This window comes from Caenorhabditis briggsae (genome assembly GCF_000004555.2).
Source record: "Caenorhabditis briggsae complete genome, chrIV, whole genome shotgun sequence".
In the NCBI taxonomy this organism is placed as follows: domain Eukaryota; kingdom Metazoa; phylum Nematoda; class Chromadorea; order Rhabditida; family Rhabditidae; genus Caenorhabditis; species Caenorhabditis briggsae.
Window position 1 is genome coordinate 16824054 of NC_013487.2, and position 16489 is coordinate 16840542.

The following is a 16489-nucleotide window of genomic DNA, read 5'->3' on the forward strand; positions in this document are numbered from 1 at the left end:
TAATTCGAGCTCGGTACCCTCTCTCTCTCTCTCTCTCTATTATCCTCCATTTGACCTTCGAGAAGTCAGAGAGATAATATCATTAGTGTCTCACCAGAGAAACCAAGTAGGAGGGAGGTTCACAGAGGAGGAGGAGTTCCTGGTTCAGATGCTTCCGTGTCTTCTGGTCATCAGAATGAGTATAAAAGGACTGAGGTGATGGGAAATGGTACTTGACTGTCTACTGTGTCTCGTCTCAGTTTAAATGTGAGTTTTATCATTGGCTAGCGGGGGTCATATTGGCCTAGGCAGAATGGCTTGTTTTGCTAGCGAAAGTTTGAGAAAGCTAGGGATAGTTGAGATAAGCAGATAGACCGAAGATAAGCTAAAGGAAGCTAGGCCAAACTAGGTAACTGAAGAAGCTCAAGCTAGCTTTAAGGTATAAGATATAAGGCATAGGGTTGAAGTTAAGAGGCTTAAAGCTCAGGGTTTAAGGTACAAAGTTCAAGGTATAAGGTTAAAAGCTCAAGGTTTGAATATTGAGGTTTGAGGTATAGGGATAAAGGTAGGATGCTTAGGGTTACAGGTTTGAGGTTAGATATTTAAGGCTTAATGTTTAAGGTTTAAGGTTTAAGGTTAAAAGCTAGGCAAATCAAGCTAGGGCAAGCTAAGCTAGCTTTAACTAGAATATGATTAGAGAGACTGTAAGGTGCACCAAACTAGAATCAGCTACGCTCACCTAGGCTTAACAATTCGAAATTATCTTTAAAAACTGCATTAACTTCAAACCTTTCATATGTAGCAAGGTTAGATTTGAAGCGATCGCTTACGTTTGAGCAAGGTTGCCGTTTAGCTGGGTCAGATCAGCAAGCTTTTGAGCTTCATGAGCTTTGCGCCGTATCCTAGTTTCTAGCTTCTAGCTTCTAGCCTATGGCTCCTAGACTCTGGATCCTAGCTTCTAGCTTCTAGCTTTTTGCTTCAAGCGTCTAGCTTCTAGCTTCTAGCTTCTACCCCTTCCTCCTCCTACCTTACAATAGAGGCGCAAGCTTTGCGCTTAAAGCTCCAAGCTTTAGGCTTCAGATCAGCTTAGCCTAAGCTTCTCACTATTGAACACTTGCACGCAGTTTCTTAGCTTCACCCCTCCCCCTTCTACGCCCCCTAGCCAACGCCGTCTTTCCAGAATGTCTGAGGACCCGAAACAAGTCTCGATCGAGACGGAATCCCTGCGCAAGGTGGCATTCTTCGGAATCGCGGTCTCCACCATCGCCACGTTGACGGCTATTGTGGCAGTGCCAATGTTGTACAACTACATGCAACATGTGCAATCCTCACTTCAATCAGAAGTCGAATTCTGCTCACACAGATCGAATGGACTTTGGGATGAGTACAAGAGAGTGAGTCTCTAATTCATACGATAGAAATTTATTTGAGCTACGAGCTATCAAGCAATTTTGCAGTTCGAAGGAGTCGCTGGAGTCGAGGGACGCATCAAACGTGACACCTACCACCGCCGTTTCCACGCCAAACAACGTCGTCAATCCTACGACGATTCCGGTGTCAATGGTGGATTCTCCTCTGGAAACAACGGAGGATCTTGCTGCTCTTGCGGAGTTGGATCCGCTGGACCGCCAGGATCTCCAGGACAAGACGGAGCTCCAGGAAACGACGGAGCTCCAGGAGCCCCAGGAAATCCAGGACAAGACGCTCAAGAGAACTCTGTTGCCTCTGCCGACTCATTCTGTTTCGATTGCCCAGCTGGACCACCAGGACCATCAGGAGCGCCAGGACAAAAGGGACCATCCGGAGCACCAGGACAGCCAGGAAGATCCGGAGGAAATGCGCTTCCAGGACCACCAGGACCAGCTGGACCACCAGGACCAGCCGGACAGCCAGGATCTAATGGAAATGCAGGAGCACCAGGACAGCCAGGACGCGTTGTTGATGTTCCAGGGACTCCAGGACCAGCCGGACCACCAGGACCACCAGGACCAGCAGGAGCACCAGGACAGCCAGGACAAGCCGGACATGCTCAGCCAGGACAGCCAGGACCACAGGGAGATGCTGGAGCTCCAGGAGCACCAGGACAACCAGGACAAGCTGGACAGCCAGGAAACGATGGAGATCAAGGAGGTCAAGGACAATGCGACCATTGTCCACCACCAAGAACCGCTCCAGGATATTAGTGACTTTTTGACAATTGATCTTTGCTTTTTTCTTTTAAATAAGTTTAATAAATACTGCCAAGCATCAAGACTTTTTTTGAAATTTGCAAAAATTATAATTTTAACAAAATTTCCACCCTCTGCAACTTGTCTAGTTATTATCTGATTTTTGAGCTTATTAACTTGAAATGTAGGAAATTTCCAGAGTTTTCAGAAACATTATTTTTTGAACTAGTGCATAAATGCAAGTGCGCTCCACTGGACGTTAAAAAACACATGTTATTGAAACGCGCTCTACTGGACTTCATCTTCCAAGCCTCATATCTCGGCTAGTTTTATACTGATTTCTATGGTTGTTAGCTTGAAATATAGGAAATTTGAAGAGCTTTCAGATAAATTATTTTTCAAAACATTGCATTATTTTAAATGCGCTCTACTGGACGTAAAAAAAAAGAACAAGCGTTGCATAAAGAGAGATGAGGTGCCAACTTCAAGTCATCGTAAGTAAGGGCTTTAAGAGCTCATAACTTGCCGGTTTTTTGAGCTTTTTTCATAATTTTTAGTTTAGAATGTGGGAAATTTATATAGCTTCATAAATATATCATTAAAAATTTTATTTTCATAATAATTGTGGCAAGTGCGCTCTACTGCACATTTTATACAGTAATCAAAACCGCATTTCCCTCTAATTGAAGCCCCACTCCAACCGTTAACTTTGAGCTCAATCAACAATTTGTCAACTGATATTGTTATTTATCACAATATCAATTGTGTTATCACAACATCACCAGTCTTTTATTAATTGGCAGGTTTCCAATATCTCTTATAGGAACCGAGATAATTGAGCTCGAAGTGAAAACTAGCGTATTCTCTCTCATTCGCTCAACAAAACTGTTAGCTTTGAGCTCATTTATCTCGTTTACCGTGAGAGATATCAAAAATGTCTCAACTGATAAATTGTTTATCATAATATCACAAACATTTTATCAGTTGACAAATTTTCTATATCTCTCGAAGGAACCGAGATAATTGAGCTCAAAGTTGATGGTATTGGGTGGGCTTCTAGTAGAATAATTCGGTTAGTTTTCAATCGATTTTCATAGCTTTTTTTTCAATTTTTTAAAAACATTTTTCCAATGAAAAACCTTACCAATATGCATCATATCCTTCATCACGTCTTCATTAATCCTCCAATTCTGAAATTCATGCTTAGACACTGTCGAACATTGTGTAGGCGTCGGAGATGGTGCAGAAAGTTCGCGAAGGTGTTTTAAATGATCGTCACTCAGTTTCTGAAGATATGGAGAATTCCGTCGTTTCAGAGGAAATGCATCGGTGGGTCTTAAAGGAGTTGCCACGTCATCTTTTTCCTCCTCTTCTGATTCCTCGTCCTCCATTTCTTCGACGATGATTTCCGGATGCAACATTTTGATGAATTTGTCTGGAACCTTCTGGATTTTAGGACTTAAAAAAGGAGCTAAAGATTGATTTGTTGATTTTTGAAAAATTGAAAAAAGCTAAATTTTTAAAAAAGCAAAAAAAAAAAATTGAGCTGAAGGAATTCCGTTTCTTCTCTTATCAGAGCCAATTTTGCCACACACAAATTCGATTTTTCGTTATCAGTTGATGAAGAGAATTAGAGTGAAAAGTGCACCAGAAATTATTATAATTTAGGAGGGAATTTGAAAAAAAATTTTTTAGAAAAATTGCTAAAAATTCTAAAAATTGCATTTTTCAAATAGTCATAGCTCTCTTAATTTTTAAGATATTCTTTTGCTTTGTACATCAAATTGAAGATAATATTATTGGCTTTCAGAACATATGTAGTTCTACACATAAATTTTAGTTTTTAGTTTGCTGGAGCGCGTTTGCAACATGCACTATTTTGAATAAGATTCCCAAATTAAAGTACCTATATTTCTGCTTATTTTTGAGATATTTAATGAAAATTACAGCAAAAGATAGACAGTTTTACAAGGTTCATGAAAAAATACAATTCGTTTAGGTGTTTTCAGAAGTCAGTCTGTTGGAGCGCATTTGCAACATACACTTTTTTGAAATAAGGCTCTTAAATTCAAATTCGTATATCTCGGCTAGTTTTCAAGATATTCAAATGAACGTTACACCAGAAGTTAGATATTTTTTTAGCTTTTCAAAAATATTAAGTTCATCCAATAGTTTTTGTAGTCATTCCGCTGGGGCGCATTTGCAACATGCACCTTTCTGAAACAAGGCGCCATGATTCAAATCTTCATATTTCTCCTGATTTTGAACATATTCGATTGATAATTACACCCAAAGAGAGACAATTTTTCAAGATATTTGAAAATACTACAATTTCTATGAAAATATTTTGCTATGTGTCCACTGGAGCGCATTTGCAACATGCCACCCTTCAAAGAGAGCTTTTGAGGTGTGCAAACTTCAAATCTTTATATCTCGGTTAGTATTCAACATATCCAAATGAAATTTAAACCGAACGATAGATAATTACTCCAGAATTTTGAAAATACAAAATTCATTCAAAAGTTTTCAGCAGGAAGTTTTGTTGGAGCGCATTTGCGACATGAAACCCTTCAATTAAAGATTATGGGGTCTAGAAACTTCAAACATTCATGATTTGGCTAGTTTTTTAGCTAAAACTATGAAAATTATTCCAAAAGATAGGAAATTTTCCGAGATTTCGATAAATATGTTATTCTTTCAAAAAAAGTTTTTCATTCAGTCCACTGGAGCGCATTTGTAACATGAGCACATATATATAGTTCTGTAAGTTTCAACTCATCATAACTCTTTCCATATTTTTGAAAATTCAATGGTTTTTATATCATACGGTAGGAAATTTAAAGCGTATTCAGAATTGCAAAAGTTTTACAGAACATTTAAATTTCCACTCCACTGGAGCGCATTTGCAACATTTATCCCTTTAAACATCCGGATACTCATAACTTCCACCCTACTTTCATTTTGCAATGACTAATAACAGGAACGGAATCGCAAAAAGTGTGATTCCATTAAAACAAAAAGCCTTTCGGTCTTCTCAATTAACCTGAAAACCCCCACTCCAAGGAGGCGCCCCATTGCCTAGTTTTCACTATATTCCTGTGTCTCTCGATTTCCCGCACTCTCTCGCTGCTTATGAGTAAACCAGGATATATATTGACAGGTAATTTTATTATTATTAGCCATGTCTATATGTTTTTCCCTTTCCGTTCCAGGTGAAAGTGTGTGAAGAGTCGCCGTATATAAACCCTTTCCCCGCTTCCTCTTCCTCCTCAACTCGTGCTTCCCCACCCTCTCCTATACGCCCTCCACTTCTTCTCCTCTCGTGTCCTCGGTAGTATAGTGGTGAGTATCCGCGTCTGTCACATGCGAGACCCGGGTTCAATTCCCGGCCGGGGAGAAACATTTTTTGTTTGGTTTTATAGCTGTTTCAGATGTCTAAAATCGCAACTCTTTGCTTATTTTTGGTCCTTCTCGATGTGTGTAATGGATGTGCCGGATTATTTGGAGGTGGTGGAGGTGGTTGCTGCTGTCAAAGTGGTTGTGGTCGAAAGAAGCGAAGTGTAGATGACGAAGAGGCACCGGGATTTCAATTTCGAGGAATTGCGAGTAAAGCTGATGATATGTTGTGCAATAGTCCGGATATGAAGGCGTTGATTCAAGCGGTAGGTTGTAAAAATTAAAAAAAAGGTTTTTTGGGTGATTTTTTCAAAAGATCATAACTTTCTTAATATTTGAGATAACTATTGATTTTTACATCATATTGAAGATAATTTTACTGGCTTTCAGAAAATATATACTTTGTTTACCAACTTCAAATTTTAAGTTTGCTGGAGCGCATTTACAACATGCAATGTTTTAATTAAGGTTCTCAAATTCAACTCTTCATATCTTGACTAGTTTTCAGCATATTCGAATGAAAATCACACCAAAAGATAGGAAATTTTTCAAGGTTTCTGAAAATATTAAATTCATATAACACTTTTTTTGCAATGAGTCCGCTGGAGCGCGTTTGCAACATGCACATCCTTGAAATGAGGTTCAGTTCAAAATTGTTATATTTCAGCTAGTTTTCTACCAATTTTGATGAAAATAACACCAAAAGTTGAACAAATTTTCCGGCTTTCAGAAAATGTAACATTCCTATAACACTTTTTGCATTAAGGGGCGCGTTTGCGACATGCACAAAAATTTAGTTGAATTTTTGGGTGAAAAATGTTTTTTTAAAGGAAAGTTTGACGGGAAATGAGTTTCTGAAGACGAAAATTCGGGAATTCTAGCGAAATTCTAGCGAAAATTCGAACTTTCAAGTTCCTAAGAAAAAATTACAAATTTCATTTTTTTTTTCCCTGTGAGCTTCCCTGTAAACCCCCTCCGCTTTCTCTGCCGCCGCGCCCTTTCTATATGCCTTGCGCCTCTCTCTTTTTAAATCGGCTGCGTGGCCTACTGGCTAACGCTCCCTATCCTCAATCTGTCACTCTTTTGTTCGATTCCCCCTCGTCGCCATTTCCTTTTTATTATTTTTTGTAATCTTTTTCAGCACATGAAATCCAGTCCACAAGCTTCTAGCAAATCCCTACAAGTCGCTCTGGAGGACCATGACCAGCATCGTTATGTTGTCGTTTGCTCGGAAAACCGATTTCACTACTCGGTGAAGCACGACTCGGCGTACTGTGGATCCAGGAACGGGACACATTATTGTCAGGCGTTTGCCATTTAAAATTGATAAATTATGGAGATTTTCATGAATTATAATCTAGTTACACTTTGATAAGAGTCATAATAATAATAATAAGACGAGAATAATGAAGATGTGCAAATAATATTTTTTTTGAATTTTTAAAAAAATCAATAATTAAGTCACTTTCTGTAATTCTGGCATCGTATCATCGTCGACCACATTGATGAACTCCTCCTCTTCATCTTGCTTAACATCTTCAACGATGACGTCGTCAACCACAATCATATTCGTCACGTCTACAACTTCAGAAGTCACTATTTCTTCCTCTTCTTTTGACTCCGCCCCCTCTTCGGGCCCCTCAATTCTTGGAATTTTAGGCTCTGATTCTTCTTCTACTTCTCCTGTCACGTCTTCTGAATCCAGCACGTCTTCTTTCGGCTTCTCATTGGACGAATCTCGAACACGGCCGGCCTTCTTAAGACGGTCGTAGCGGACGGTGATGTTTCTGAAATTAGGGGTAACTAGGGGATAATTAGGTAGGACAAAGGGTGAAATTAGGCTGGAAACTATGTTTTTAGCGTGAAATTAGCCTCAAAATCGTGATTTTCAGATTGAAATTAGTCTGAAAATCATGATTTCTAGAATACTTGTAAAATTCCGGGCCGGCCCGGGCCGGGCCTGAAGAAATTTTCAAGGCCCGGGCCCGGTGTCAAAAATTCTGTATTTTTGAGCCAATTTTGAGCTCTCAATATATTTTTTTCCATTTTTTTTTCGTATTTCGGATTGTTTGTCTGTCTGATCAAAAAAGATCGAAAAAACTCGAAAAAAAATTTTTTCATCGAAAAAAATCACATAAGGGTCCCCCCTTATGTGTTTTTTGAAAATTTCGAAACTAGTGAAATGACGGGCCCGCCGGGCCGGGCCGGGCCTCCGAAATTCCGGAAAAAGCCCGGCTCGGCCCGTTACAAGTATGATTTCTAGGGTAAAAATAGGCTTAAAATCGTGATTTTCAGATTGAAATTAGACTGAAAATCATGGATTTTTAGATTAAAATTAAGCTCAAAATCTCAATTTTCTAATTGAAATCATGATATTCAGATGAAAACTAGGCTTAAAATCTTGATTTTTTTTTCCGGTTAAAAGACTCACCTAATATCATTTTTCGACACATATTTCAATTTACAATCGTAATCCTTGTATTCGTTGCGAATAAAGAAGAAAATCTGATCGGACGTCCAATCCAAATCGATCAATTCTCGAACATAGTTCTCCTGGGTCTCGGTAAGCCATAGCAGTTTATGGTCCAGGTCGTGACCGATATGGGTGAAGCAGCCAGTTGCCCAAATGACACCGTCGTCGCCGATTTGGACCTGGAAGTTTGTTTTTCATGATTTTTAGGTTAAAAATTGGGTGAAAATGACGGTTTTTAGAGTAAAATTTGGCTGGGAATCATGATTTTCAAGATAAAATGGGTCGAAAATCATGATCTTCAGGGTGAAATTAAGATGGAAATAATGATTTTTAGGTTAAAAATAGGCAGAAAATCATGATTTTCAGGTCACAATTAGTCTAAAAATCAAGGATTTCTGGGTTGAAAATAGGCTGACAATCGTGATTTTTAGGTCAAGAATAGGCTCAAAATCTTTATTTTAGGTTGAAAATAGGCAGAAAATCATGATTTTTACATCATCATTTGGCTAAAAATCACGGATTTTTGGAATAAAATTTGCTTGAAATATGTTTTTTGGGTAAAATCGAGCTAGAAATATGAATTTTAGGTTAAAAATAGGCTAAAAATCATGAGTTCTAGGTTCAAAACAGGTTTAAAACCTTGATTTTTAGCTTAAACCCCCCTCCCCCCCAAAACCTACCTTCAAATACGCCGTACACGTCTGATCCACTTTTCTCGGATTCGACTTTCTGGATTTGGCGACACTACGGTACTTTCCGACCCGGTGGCAACGATACAGGGTTTCTCCACCGTGTCCAGTTCGTTTGGTGAGCGAGGTGCAGGTGTCCTCTTGCCGCTGATCGAACCATTTCTGAAATTATGAAATTTGCTTTTTCTGAACCGAAAATCCATGAAATTTTGCTCCAATAGATCAATTTTTGCGGAGTGTTTCCTGATTTTTACCAATTTGTGCCCGAGAACTTCAATTTTTTCGCTTTTTCAAGCGCTTTTTCAAGCGCTTTTGGGCTTTTTTCGGAACTTTTCCCCTTTTAAATCAAATGTTTCCCCACCTTAAAATCTTGCATCGTCTCGAAAGCTCTCCTTTCTTGCAAAAACTTCTTTTCCGGTGACTCGTGGTGTTGCTGACAATGATTTATCAGCGAGTCCACTGATTCGGTGGTTACTGGACACTCTGGACACTTCATCTGATTGCCACGTGGCCGGGCGTACGGTCCTTTTCCAGGTGAATGACCGAGAGGGAATTCGAGCTTACGATCGGTGCTGGATAGGATTCGAGGGGGTCTGGAACCGGAAAAATGATCTTTTGAACTCTAGAATTTCAATTTTCAAGCTTTCTCACCTAGGCAATTGATGTTGCTGGATGGGTCGTGCAACCTGGCGATGGGGCGGTCCCATCATACTGTAGCCATGATGATCAGCTGTGGAAGATGATGTGGAGGGCTTCGAATCTTCTGGAACGTCTTCTTCAAAGTCTCGAACCACCTCCTCTGGACCACCGTCGTCAATTATCTCATCTAGAAACATGCCGGTACCAGGATGAGCGTAATTTGGATTTTGAGAGCAGCGCTGCAAATCTCTTCTTTGTTCTAGAACCTTTTCCTTTGAAAATCTCACCTTTTTATGCATCACTAGATGTTTTACACTTCTAAAAAGCACTCTACAACTGGAACAGGCGAATGAGGTCGTGGATTCTCGATTCTTTCGTTCGTTCCGAATCGCTGTGACGAGAGCTTTGCAGTCTTCACTCGTCCACTCGTGAATTTGAGTCATATGACGATAAATGTTCTTTTGAAGGCAGGTTAACGAGCAATCCGGGCATCTGACTTGATCCACAACGAAGGATTCCACTTCGATCGATGTGCCGGACATTTTTTTTAGATTCTTTTTGAGCTGAAAAAATGAATTTTTAGCCTTTTTTTGCTGAAAATTAAAAAAAATGGAGCGAAAATTTTGAAAATTGAATTTTCCGGTTTTTTAATGAATTAAGGTGGAAAACTACAGAAAAATTTGTCGAAAAATGCTGAAAATTGTGTTTTAAAAGGATTTTTACGAAAAAAATCGAAAAAATCTGGAAAAAATGCTAAAAATTGCTGAAAATCCAAAAATTCCGTAGGATTTACGCCCGTAAATCATGTCTGGCACCCGCGTCGCGTGCTCGCGACGCGGTCAGTAACTGCGCTCCACTGCGAAATTCGCATATTTTTCAGCGCTAAATTCACTTTTTCCACTTTTTTCAGCCGTTTTTCAACGTTTTTTTCTCAAATTTTTGTTAAAAAATCATTTTCCAGACCTCTCTGAACACCATGCCGACGTTCAAACTAGAAGATATGGACGAGAATCAGCCGTACGGCGGCGATAACGACATGTACTTTCGGCAGTGGAGATTACCGTCGATGAAGCCAGTTTTGGATGAAAAGTGGGCTATTTTTAGCGAGAAACATGTTTTTATAGCTAGAATTTACAGATTAGACCGAGATTTCCTCGAAGCAGTGGCGAAAAAAGACGAAGCGATGAGAAAACGAGCAGAACGAAGGCAGAAACACAGCGAAAAGTACGATAAAAAGTTTCAAGAGATGGTTAAAGCGATGAGTGAGGCGTCTGTGAAGGAAAAAAGAGGGGAATTTTCGAGAAAACCAATTGAGGAAGAATTGAAACGAGCTAGAGAGGATTTGGAGAGAGAATTCGCATCGCCAAGTTCCACAGCGAGAATGGTACCGTTTAAAGCAAGGTTAGGACGAAAATAAATGAAAAATCCATCGTTATTTTTTTAATTTTCAAAATTTCAGCATTCGACCCCGCCAAAATCCGATTTTCGGCGAAAAGATGGTCTTAATGAAGGATCTGGTGCTCCCACCACCCACGTCATTAGGCTCCGCTCCCCGAGAATCCACTTTTGGAGCTCACGAGACAGTATTCTACCCCCAGACCCACGACTCTTTCAATCTGGACCACTACAATGGGTCTCGCCCCTCCTTCGCGTTTTCCGGAATTCAAGGAGCGACGTCTACGCCGGTTTCGGCGAAAGGAGGCAACTTTTTCAATGGCGGAATTCCAGAAGAGCTGGAAGATAGCGTTTTTGAGTCGTCGAAATATGTAACAGCGATGGAATCGCCGATTCAGAAGGCTGCGGGCGGTCAGAAGACGATGTGGGAGACACCGAAGACTGGAGAGGGGCAGAAGACGACGTCGCTGGGGATTCAGAAGGCTCCAGAAGTGTCTACGACGTCTGTGGAAGCTCCGAAACTGTCAGGATTGTTCCAGAAGTCTGTGGAGACACAGAAGGCGTCAGAAGCCCCTACGACTTCTATGGAGACCCGAAAGCCGCTTGGTATCTTCCAGAAGACTCCAGAACCTTCCAAGGCGACTTCGGAGCCTCAGAAGCCGCTAGGATTCTTTCAGAAACCTGTGGAGGCACAGAAGCCTTCAGAATTCATAACGACAACAACTGAAATTCAGAAGACGTCCCAGAAACCACTAGGATTCTTCCAGAAGCCTTCAGGATTTTTAACGACAACAACTGAAATTCAGAAGACGTCACAGGATCCTATTGGATTCTTCCAGAACCTTCCAGAATCTCCGAAGACGTCTTCGGAGCCTCAGAAGCCGTTGGGATTGTTCCAGAAGGCTGCTCCAGAAATCCAGAGACCAACAGAAGCTCCGAAGCCGCTAGGATTCTTCCAGAGGACTCCAGAAGCTTTTAAGACGTCTTCGGATCCTCAGAAGCCCCTTGAAGCTCAGACGACGACGTCAGGAAGTCTAGGAATTTTCCAGAAGGCTTCTCCAGAAGTCCAGAAGCCGACTGAAACTCAGAAGCCGTTAGGATTCTTCCAGAACCTTCCAGAAGCTTCCAAGACGTCTTCGGAGTCTCAGAAGCCGTTGGGATTGTTCCAGAAGCCTCTAGAAGCTCACACGACGACTGGATTCGGCTCGATTTTGGGACAAAAGCTACAAGCGGAACCAATGAAACCAATGGGATTTTCAGCGCCGTCAAGTATGTTCTAGGCTTGAAAGTTGACTTAAAATGCCTCATTTTCAGCTGGAAAAGCCGCGACATCACCGATTTTTGCCTCCCAAACGGCTCCAGGAACATCAATTTTTGGCCAAAAGTCCTCTCCAGAAGCCCCAAACCCGAATTCTGATGCACCAACCCTTCCAGAACCACCAAAAACAGACGCCGCCTCCTCAAAACCCCCGTCCCAGCCATTCATTTTATTTAAAAACTACATCAACCTTTTAAAAACCCTTCAAGACGAGAAGAAGACGTTCGAAACGTCATCTGACCCTCAATTCCGTTCCCTTTTGAAGAGAACTATCACCGAGAAGGTTACGGTATTCACCGAACGACAGACGTCTTCAGAAGCGAGATCCGAGATTCTGGAGTTTTTCAAAACGATGCTACAGAAGAAACCAGTTGAGGGATTTGCTGTGATTGGGAAGGCGCCGGAAATTAGGCTGGAGAAGGATGAAGAGGTCAATTATGCAGTACACTGTGTCGTGGAGAAGTATATTGTGAGTTTTATGTTTAATGATTTCTGGAAAAAAGGCCTAAATTGTCCTAAAATTGTGCCTAAAATATGCTCTAAAAATAAAATTAAAATTAAGCTTAAATAACCCTGAAATTGGACTAAAAATAGCCTTAAGATTGGCCTATAATTGGCCTATAATCGGCCTAAAATTTGGCCTTAAAATAAAGTTGAAAATTGCCTGAAAATTGCCTGAAATTTTGGCTACGAATTGTCCTTAAAATTAGCCTTAAATTGGTCTAGAATTGGCCTAAAATTGGCCTGAAATTGGCATCAAAATTAGCCTTAAGATTGTTTTTAAAAATGGCCCACGAATAGGCCTGAAATTCGCCTGGAAATCGGCCTAAAACTGGCCCGAAATTAGCCTAAAAATTAATAGAAATTACCTTAGACTTGGCCTCACTACAGGCCTGAAACTAGCCTAAAATGTCTTAAACAAGGCCTAATTGCATCCTTAATCTATCCTTTCTTTCAGTCCCTCGCCGAACTCGATGAAGAATTGGCTCCAACGATATCCGACCTGATTTCCCGTCTCTCTGCTGTCATCCGTCGCGTCGAGAAGGTCTTCATCGTGCTGATGTTCAACAAATCCACGTTGCTTCGTCAGAATCCGAAGGAATGTCTCCAGAAGTTTGTGGAGCACGTAACGGCGGAGAATTCAGATGAGAAGGCGATAGAATGGAATCAGGAGCAGGCGCTTAGCACCCTGTTCTTCACGGTTTTCGCGAAAAGTTAGTTTTTTGAAGGATTCTGAAGACGTCACGTCATCTGAAATGAAATTCCAGACGCCCTCATCTCCACAAAAGGACGTAAAATGGTGCTGAGCGACGAGCTGCTCTGGAAATATGTGGAAACGTCGATTGCTCATGTTCTAGAAGTACCCAAGGCATCGTTCATTTTACTCCAATTGATTACGGTAGGATTAAGGATTACTGTAGTTCCATAACAACAAGAATTTTTTAAAGATATGCAAGCCTCGCCTCTTTGCTGACGAGGATCGATGGATCGATATGCTGGCGACGATCGAATCGGAGATCCTTCCAGAGCTCGAAGCGGATCCGTTCGCTGGCGACGAGGCGGCGATTAGTCAGCTGGCTCAGATGGTTGCTCATCTTTTGGAATAATAATATTTTTATTTTATTTTTTTGGCTTAATTCGTTAATTTTGCTCTTCTTTTGTTCTTTTTTTCTCTCGTCGTCTCTCCTTTTGCAGTACTCTCTCTCTCCCTTTCCCGTTGTTGGTAACTACTACACGAGTATATGTACTATGATTGTTTCTTCGCCCACTGGTCTTTCCTTTAATTTAAATTTATCACTGGAATTTCAAATTTTTTTAGAAACACTAAACTTATTTTTTATCATAATTTTTGGGGGTTTTAGCTGTATAAATAGGCCGAAAATAGGCTTAAATTAGGCTGGAAATAGGCTGAATTTAGCTTGGAATTGGCTTAAAAATAGGTCAAAAAATAGACTTGAAATACATATTATAAGAATAGGCTCTAAAATAGGCTCAAATAGGCCGAAAATAGGCTTAAAAATAGCCTAGAAAGCTGGCTGAAAATAGGCTTGAAATAGGCTAGAGCTTGAAGCTTAGACAGGCTTCAAAATAGGCTTGAATAGAAAGGCTGAAACTAGGTAAAAAATAGGCTTAAAAGTAGGCCTAAATATGTAAAGAATAGGCTTAAATATAGACTAAATTAGGCTTAAAATTGGCTGACAACAGGCTAAAAATATGCTAAAAATGCGCTTAAAATATGCTAGACTCAGGTCAAAAATAGGTTTAAAATAGGCTAGAGCTTGAAGCTTAGAGCTCTAAACTTACTATTAGTGCTTAAAGCTTAGAGCTTAGGGACTAAAACAAAACCGAAAGAAGGACTCAAAATAGGCAACTTTATTATCACAAAAATCAATGAATCCACAAATATTGTCCATTTGGAGCCGCTGGATAGCTCTCTGGTGCAGATGGCCTAGCGTAGTCTTGTGGAGGAGCCGCCTGTGGCGTTGGCTGTGGAGCCGGCGGAGCCTTATTCTGACAATGATGACACGTTCCCGGATTCCCTGGCTCTCCTTTTGGTCCCTGTGGTCCAGGAAGACCCGGATTTCCAGCGTCTCCTCGTGATCCAACCGCTCCACGGACTCCCGGTTGCCCTCCAAGTCCCGGTTTTCCATCGTGTCCCTTACCACCGGCCATTCCACGTGGACCGACCTTTCCTGGTGGTCCCGTTGGTCCGGGTGGGGCTCCATTGAGCACTTTTCCACGATCACCGGTTGGTCCCTTCTCTCCAGATGCTCCTGGTTCTCCACGTACTCCTGGTGGTCCTGGGGGTCCTGGACGGTTGTCCTCTCCAAGGCGGCCTGGTTTGCCTTCGAAACCAGCCGGTCCACGGGGTCCTTTTGGTCCTGCAAAATGTGCTTTATTGATAATATTGGATGGGAACCAGAGACATAACCATGCTTGGGAACAGGGGCCCTGGCGGGCCTTATGATCAATATTGTTGAGCCAACTAAAACAGATATGATAGAAGAACTCAGGAACTACAAAATGATACTACTTGGGTTACTGTATCTTGTCTATGAACGGAGTTACAAGCCAAAACGATCGACCGCGTAGCTGGTATGGTTTTTGGCTTGTAACTTTGTTCATAGACGAGATACAGTATTCCAAGCAACATCGTTTTGTAGCTCTCAAGTTCTTCTATCATAGCCAATTTAGTTGGTCCGAAAATGTTGAACCTAGAAGAAGCTAGACCGCAGAAAACCCTCTAGAACCTTCTCGAACCCTTACCTGGCAATCCTGGTGGCCTGGCGCGCCTGGTGGACACTTCTGACAGGCGTTTGTCCCTGGTGGCGGTGCTGGAAGATATTTCCCGGCCACACCATTATCTCCCTCTCTTCCCGGGAATCCATCTCTTCCTGGTTCTCCATCGTCTCCTGGTGATCCACGTGGACCGGGTGCTCCCTGAGTACAAGCACAGCAGGAACCGGCTGGCGAGGCACCGTAGTTACCATATGGCGACTGACGTTTGGTACGGTTTGGCGCTTGACGGGAGAACTTCATTTGCTTCCAGATGTCTTGGGTTTCGGTCTGCAAAATTTTGATTATTTATTTTCTGAATCCCGTTAATGCTCTTTTAAGCTCAATTATCTCGGTTCCTGTAAGAGATATCAAATATCCAGCAACTGATAAAATGTTTTTCACATTATCACAAGCATTTTGTCAGTTGACAAATTTCTTATATCTCTTACAGGAACCGAGATAATTGTGCTCGAAGTGCACGTGTTGGGTGGGCGTCTGGTGGAGCAGTTACGGTAGCTAGGACATCCGGACTAACCGAAACACCGATTTTCTCATACCTTACACAACTCGACCTCGGTGAGCATCAAAGTGGTCATCTTCTGAACATGATTGTGCATTAAAGGCAGGCCAATGATTACGGTAAGAACTGCAAATGTGGAGACAACACTTCCAAGAATTGTGGACATCCGCCATATGAAGGATGAGGAGTCCATCATGACTGGAAACATAGATTTTTGGGGAATATTCAAAATTTGGAAAATGTTAGTCTAGGAATCCGAAAACATTGCAGAATCTCCTAGAAATCGCGAAAACTGTAATAGATATCGAGAAGTGATCAACTGATAAAATGTTGCTGATATGATGATAAACATTTTATCAGTTGACAGATTTTTGATATCTTTTGAAGGAGCTGAGATAATTGAGCTGATAGTTGATAAACTGAAAGTTGGAAAGGAAATACGGTATTAAAAGTATCAAGAATCTTCTAAGGATCTCCTAGAAAATGATCATTACGGAATGAAAACGAAAATGAGAAAAATCGGAAGAATCGAAAAAAACGAGGTCATCGACCCCATTTTTTTTTCGTTTTACCCGATTTTGTTGATTGATAAGAAGAAGAAAAAGAAGAAGAAGAAGGTAAACCCTAATTTGA

The 16489-nt window shown here is 41.1% G+C and overlaps 6 protein-coding genes and 1 non-coding gene across 7 annotated transcripts; 4 read left to right on the forward strand and 3 right to left on the reverse strand.

The window, feature by feature from the left end:
* Window positions 1-1160: 1160 nt before the first annotated feature.
* Cbr-col-101 lies at window positions 1161-2162 on the forward strand (the record flags this gene model as incomplete). The annotated part of the gene is made up of 2 exons (XM_002634894.1): window positions 1161-1373; window positions 1437-2162. The coding sequence occupies 2 exons, from the start codon at window positions 1161-1163 to the stop codon at window positions 2160-2162; spliced, it is 939 nt and encodes a 312-aa protein (XP_002634940.1).
* Window positions 2163-2445: 283 nt separating this feature from the next.
* Window positions 2446-3301, reverse strand: CBG22543 (the record flags this gene model as incomplete). Its single annotated transcript, XM_002634895.2, has 2 exons — window positions 2446-2501; window positions 3292-3301. The coding sequence occupies 2 exons, from the start codon at window positions 3299-3301 to the stop codon at window positions 2446-2448; spliced, it is 66 nt and encodes a 21-aa protein (XP_002634941.2).
* Window positions 3302-5472: 2171 nt separating this feature from the next.
* Window positions 5473-5544, forward strand: CBG28923. The gene has a single exon. It is a non-coding gene (tRNA).
* A 34-nt stretch (window positions 5545-5578) lies between these two features.
* Window positions 5579-6864, forward strand: Cbr-grl-26 (the record flags this gene model as incomplete). Its single annotated transcript, XM_002634896.1, has 2 exons — window positions 5579-5809; window positions 6685-6864. 2 exons carry the CDS (start codon window positions 5579-5581, stop codon window positions 6862-6864), a joined length of 411 nt encoding a protein of 136 aa, XP_002634942.1.
* Window positions 6865-6999: 135 nt separating this feature from the next.
* Window positions 7000-9886, reverse strand: CBG22545 (the record flags this gene model as incomplete). Its single annotated transcript, XM_002634897.1, has 6 exons — window positions 7000-7330; window positions 7975-8195; window positions 8697-8867; window positions 9067-9298; window positions 9357-9583; window positions 9632-9886. The coding sequence occupies 6 exons, from the start codon at window positions 9884-9886 to the stop codon at window positions 7000-7002; spliced, it is 1437 nt and encodes a 478-aa protein (XP_002634943.1).
* A 434-nt stretch (window positions 9887-10320) lies between these two features.
* CBG22546 lies at window positions 10321-13664 on the forward strand (the record flags this gene model as incomplete). The annotated part of the gene is made up of 7 exons (XM_045236362.1): window positions 10321-10433; window positions 10482-10745; window positions 10804-11345; window positions 12054-12526; window positions 13016-13271; window positions 13326-13456; window positions 13506-13664. 7 exons carry the CDS (start codon window positions 10321-10323, stop codon window positions 13662-13664), a joined length of 1938 nt encoding a protein of 645 aa, XP_045097596.1.
* Window positions 13665-13690: 26 nt separating this feature from the next.
* Cbr-dpy-9 lies at window positions 13691-16049 on the reverse strand (the record flags this gene model as incomplete). The annotated part of the gene is made up of 4 exons (XM_002634899.2): window positions 13691-13804; window positions 14482-15009; window positions 15325-15624; window positions 15894-16049. 4 exons carry the CDS (start codon window positions 16047-16049, stop codon window positions 13691-13693), a joined length of 1098 nt encoding a protein of 365 aa, XP_002634945.2.
* Window positions 16050-16489: the final 440 nt, after the last annotated feature.